The 5725-nt window shown below is 37.3% G+C and overlaps 1 protein-coding gene across 1 annotated transcript in view; it reads right to left on the bottom strand.

The window, feature by feature from the left end:
- The window catches only part of ZYG11B (zyg-11 family member B, cell cycle regulator), a 45810-nt gene extending 40374 nt beyond the window's left edge, over positions 1-5436 (bottom strand). The window contains exon 1 of the mRNA XM_014549775.1: positions 5271-5436. Coding sequence (XP_014405261.1) covers positions 5271-5283 — 13 coding nt within the window. The 5' untranslated portion in view covers positions 5284-5436. The remainder of the gene's footprint in view (positions 1-5270) is intronic.
- Between the last annotated feature and the right edge of the window lie 289 nt (positions 5437-5725).

The raw sequence follows: 5725 nt of genomic DNA, 5'->3' as shown, positions 1-5725 counted from the left end.
GCTGCTGAAAGCAGGTATCTGGGTTTGTTTGGCTTCTATAATTGAAACACTGTTGCAGCTCCAGCTCTGAGGCCCGGCTGGCTGAAAGCAGGTTTCTGGGGTTTGTTTAGCTTCTATAATTGCAACATTGTTTCTTAGAGTGCAGCTCAGAGGCCGGCAGCGGCAGGTGGGAAACCTTGGCTTTCTCCATCACTGGAGCAAGCAAACCTCTTGTTCGCTTCAGCTGCCTGGCTGCCAGCCGCCATATTTGTTGGTAGTTAATTTGCATATCTCGCTGATTAGCCAATGGGAAGGGTAGCAAAGTTACGGTTAATTACCATGTTTCTCTATTATTAGATAAGGATTATTATTTTAAAAATATATTTTATTGATTTTTTTACAGAGAGGGAGAGAGATAGAGAGTTAGAAACAGCAATCAGCTGCCTCCTGCACACTCCCTACTGGGTATGTGCCCGCAACCAAGGTACATGCCCTTGGCCGAAATCAAACCTGGGACCCTTGAGTCCGCAGGCCGACACTCTATCCACTGAGCCAAACCGGTTAGATTATTATTTTAAATCCTCACCTGAGGATATGTTTTCCATTGATTCTAGAAAGAGAGGAAGGGAGAGAAACATTGATGGGAGAGAGAAACATTGATCAGTTGCCTCACACTCACCCTGACTGGGGATCAAACTCCCAACCTGGGTATGAGCCCTGATTGGGAATCAAACCCGTAACTCTTCGATGTAAAGGGTGAAACTCTAACCACTGAACAACACTGGCCAGGGGAGCATCAGGTTTATTTTAATAAAGACTATTAACAATATCATTAATCCTTTGAATTTGGTAAATAAGTAAAAAATTTGTAAATGTAATTTTTTAAAATCATTATGCTATTAGAAAAATATATTATCAATTTCATTGATTCTTTTAGAGAGGAAAGGAGAGGGATAGAGAGACAGTAACACTGATTGGCTGCCTCCTGCATGCCTCCCATTGGGAATTAGCCCACAACTTGGGCATATGCCCTGAAAGGGAATCGAACTGGCAACCTCTTGGTTCATGGGTCAACACTCAATCACTGAGCCATGACCACACCAGCCAGGCTGATATTACCAATTTTAAAAGCATTCATGGAACATTTTTCCCAAAACATTTTATTATGAAAATTTTTTTTTTAAATATATTTTATTGATTTTTTACAGAGAGGAAGGGAGAGAGATAGAGAGTTAGAAACATCGATGAGCGAGAGAAACATCTATAAGCTGCCTCCTGCACATCTCCCACAGGGGATGTGCCCGCAACCCAGGTACATGCCCCTGACCGGAATCGAACCTGGGACCCTTCAGTCCGCAGGTCGACGCTCTATCCACTGAGCCAAACCGGTTTCGGCTTATGAAAAATTTTAAACACAGAAAAATGTATGAAACTTTATAAAATTGTGACAAGAACTGGCAATATGTTCTTTTGCATATTAGTAGTATCCACTCTTGATTATTTAAAGGTGGATATGATTTTGACAAAGAGATTAAATAATTTAGAATACTTTTTGGTGAATAATGCAGGTAATCACATTGGGATAACACAAATGGGGGCAGCAGGTTACTTCTCTGACCCTCAGTTTTCTCATCTGAAGGCAGCTTGAAAAGAAGTAGTAGAAAACACATTTTGATCAAGCATATAGCCTCTCCAAGTCACTACTCCAGAGGATAATTATCTAGTTAGAGTGACTTAAAAACAACTTGCATTAGTTTATCTATTCAAAGCAAGCATGTCAAACTCAGGCTAACAGACTAACAGGAGCCAAATAAACAAGGTTTAAGTTTATGTGGATCACAAAAAAACAAAAGCTTCAATTTTCATAGAAACATAGGTTTATTTTGATAGAGACATGCTGAATACAAAGGGCTGAAATGAGTAATCGTTAACATAAAATAATAGACCATATTAATAAAAATTAATATTTTTTCTTGAACATTAACTTACCAGACACTGAATAACTGCACAAATTAATAAGCATAATGCAAATAAACCTATTTTTCTTGTCCTCCAAAAGCGAAATATTTCCTGTTGCACACACCAAACAAGTCAGTCCAAGACTAATGATGTGGCAATCAGCTACTAAAATATTTAACATAAAATAATAGAACATTTTAATAAAAATTAATATTTTTTCTTGAACATTAACTTACCAGACACTGAATAACTGCACAAATTAATAAGCATAATGCAAATAAACCTATTTTTCTTGTCCTCCAAAAGCGAAATATTTCCTGTTGCACACACCAAACAAGTCAGTCCAAGACTAATGATGTGGCAATCAGCTACTAAAATATTCGCTGCTAGTATTAGTGGAGAGAAATGGTGCACCCGCATGTAAGACATGTAAGGGAAATGAATGCAACACAATTATAGTAATCAGTAATTAGCGAATGTTGTAGTTCATTATTAATAATCCTATCTAATAATAGACAAAGATGGAAATTGACCGTACCTTCGCTACGCCACCCATTGGCTAATCAGCGAGATATGCAAATTAACTGCCAACAAAGATGGCGGTTAATTTGCATATGTAGGCATGAAGCAGCGGAGCGAAAACTGAAGGCGGCTCCGGCTGGAGCAGCGAGGTCTTTGAAGGCGGCTCCAGCCAGAGCAGCACCGATTTTCCTCCAGCACCCGGGACCCAGGCCTATTGCATGAATCTTTTCGTGCAACAGGCCTCTAGTTATATATAACAGGATATTGTAAAAATTAAGTTACGTAATTTTTATTAAAATGTTTCTTACATACTGTTATATTGGCTGGGCCCCAAAAATATTCATTGTGGGCTGCATGCTGCCCATGAGCTTAACATGCTTGATTTAAAGCACTTGCCACAGTGCTTTATTATACAACTAGTGGCCCGGTACACAAATTAGTGCTCATTGAAAGGAAATTAATTAGAACAACTATTTTAATATTGCTATTCACCCTTTCTCTATAATAGAAGTGTCAACCAAATTCATGATCAACAATGACAGATGGAAACACACGCGTGTGATTGGTGCCAGTGAGAGCTTTACATGTATTGCGTATGCACGAGTCAACTTAGCCTTTTATAGATATAGAATATAGTTACTTAATTAGGCCTGCTTTCTGATTTAGCTAAACTTTGTCCAGCCCAGTGAAGCACCCCAATTTCTCTTTCAGGTAATTGTCAGCAACACAGCAGTAAATATCAACACAAAGCAGATTATTATTGTAGATGAGGCAGGGAGAATAAAGGGTAAGATATTTAACCGCAGCAGTGTTTGACTATATTCTGCACAGTGAGAAAACCTGAAGTCATTTTCAAGGTCCACCATTTCTTACTTCTTTTCAGTCGGGTCAAGATTCTAAACTTTCTAAATCTCCGTTTTCCGGCTAATGAAAAGAAAATACGATTCCACCGAGTCTCCTACCTACCTACTCCAGGACTTCTGTGAGGATCAAATGAGATGAGGTACGGGAAAACACTTCACAGACATTTGGTTATAGTTGAAATGTTTCCACCTGGCTATAAAGCAAGTTGTGTTCCTGGAATGAAGAAACTGAAAGGAGCTAGTCGTCGCTAAGGAGAGGAAGCTGGGCGTTGCTACGTGACATCATTACCCAGACGAACACTTAGCATATTAGCCTTTTAAATAGATAGATAGATAATAAGCATTCAATCAATACTGTTAACTGCTATCATTAGGAATCTGGCAAAGTTAAAACTTTAGTTAACATATATTCTTTTGATTTACAAGACTAGTTGTACATATACTTAAATATATATTTAAATGGAATATGCTCATATATATTTAATGTATTAAATTTAATATGCTAAAGATAATCATTAAATTGAAACTAGAAAGAAATGTTAGCACTGTCATAATCTCTAAAATTGTTGTGCAGCTTTGTTAGGAACCTTGAACTTTAACACATATAGTACCTATTGAAATTTACCTTAGTTCCCTTGACAGGCTGGAAGAATTCAAAGAGACTACAGACTTGAGCAATTTAGAGAAAACGAAGGAGTATAGAAGTCTTCTTTTTTACTAAATTATCCCAAAGTGACTTTGTTACAGGCTTATTTATCTTACCCTTCCTTGGCATGCATTATCTATATGTATGCTTTAAATATATATATTTAAGTGTATATATCATTATTGCCATCTAGGAGCAGGGATGCCTATAATGTGAGTGTAGAAAATGTTGTGTGGCACAGGAAAAGAGCATAGACTTGGAATCAGACATATCTGCATTTGAACCAGGATTCTACCATTTATTAGCAGTGTAACCCTTAACAAGTTACTTCTCTGAACCTCAGTTCGTTATCTGTATATAAATGGGATAATAATAGCTTTCTTATATAGTTTTTTGAGAAAATTTAAGGAAAACATATAATGTAACTGGCATGCAGCAAGCAATCAATAAATGATATTATTGTCATATTTTCATTCTACAGTACTTTATAGTTGTAAACAAATTGTATTTCCTACTGTAAGATTTTATAAACCCTATATAGAAATGTATTTTATGTCTTTCTTTTAAAAAAATGTATATATCGAGTTTAAGACAGAGAGAGAAAGAAAGAGAAAAAGAAAACTGATTTGTTGTTCCACTTATTTATGCATTCATTAGTTGCTTCTTGTATGTGCCCTGACCAGGGATTGAATCCACAACTTTGGCATATCAGGAAGACACTCTAACTAACTGAGCTACCTGGCCAGGACCTAAAGGTATTATATCTCTTCAACTCAAACCTTAAACAGAAGTAAGAAATATACATAACCAGAATCTCACAGATGAGACTTCCCACTTTATTTTTAGAATTTGTTTTTTAAGACAGAAGTACTATGATTTCCCATTAGCTATGATTTCCCATTTCAAAGGTCAAAAGCAGAAACAGTGTTTCTATAATAGTATTTATTGATCCTCCCACTGCCAAATAAAGATGTAAGGTGTATTTTTTATTGATTCTCCCACTGCCAAATAAAGATGTAAGGCACATTTTTTATAGAAGAAGAGAAGGAGGAGGAAGAGGAGGAGGAGGAGGAGAGACAAAAAAGCAATTTGCCCACATTAAAAAAGAAAAATGCTTATTCCAAATTACAGAAAAGTGGCAGGGTAGGCAAAAATAAATAAAATTATTTTCCTGGAATCGGGCTCATCTGGCCTTTGCTGTTATTTCTAAGAAAATAATTAAATGAATACAGTAGCACTTCAAAACCCAGTGCCAATTAACAGCACAGATTTTTGTTTTCTCTGATTATATTATTTTTTACCATGAAAGGCCATGGTCTGAAGCAGTCGATCAGCCACTTCCTGTGGGAATACTCCAGGTTCTTGCAAACACAATGTTCCATCTTGTCTTGCTGAACAGAACTTCTCAAGATGTGTAGTCAGGAAATTCAAGCAGATATCAAGTAAGGAATAGGGAGATGCCTCCTCCTTGGAGCCCAGGACGAAACATAAAGGAAACACAAAAGCCAACGAGTTAGTTTCCAGAAAAGTAAAGAACAAAACATTCATTTCCACATTCAAAGGGATGGAGCCAATGCAAGCCTGCGACAATTTGGCAATATATAATCCCCCAAAGGAATTTGCTCTCTCTTGGTTCTTGGAGCTTTTGGGTTGGGGCTTTCTTGGCTCTCTGGTTCCTTTGGCTTTGCTCCTGCCCATGTTTCCTCCATAACCATGTGGCCTGTGGGCCCACACACACAATGGACTAATGAACTGC

Source organism: Myotis brandtii, unplaced genomic scaffold (assembly GCF_000412655.1).
Source record: "Myotis brandtii unplaced genomic scaffold, ASM41265v1 scaffold57, whole genome shotgun sequence".
Lineage (NCBI taxonomy): Eukaryota > Metazoa > Chordata > Mammalia > Chiroptera > Vespertilionidae > Myotis > Myotis brandtii.
The sequence above is the reverse complement of the archived record's forward strand: the minus strand, read 5'-3'. Positions and strand labels throughout refer to the sequence as shown.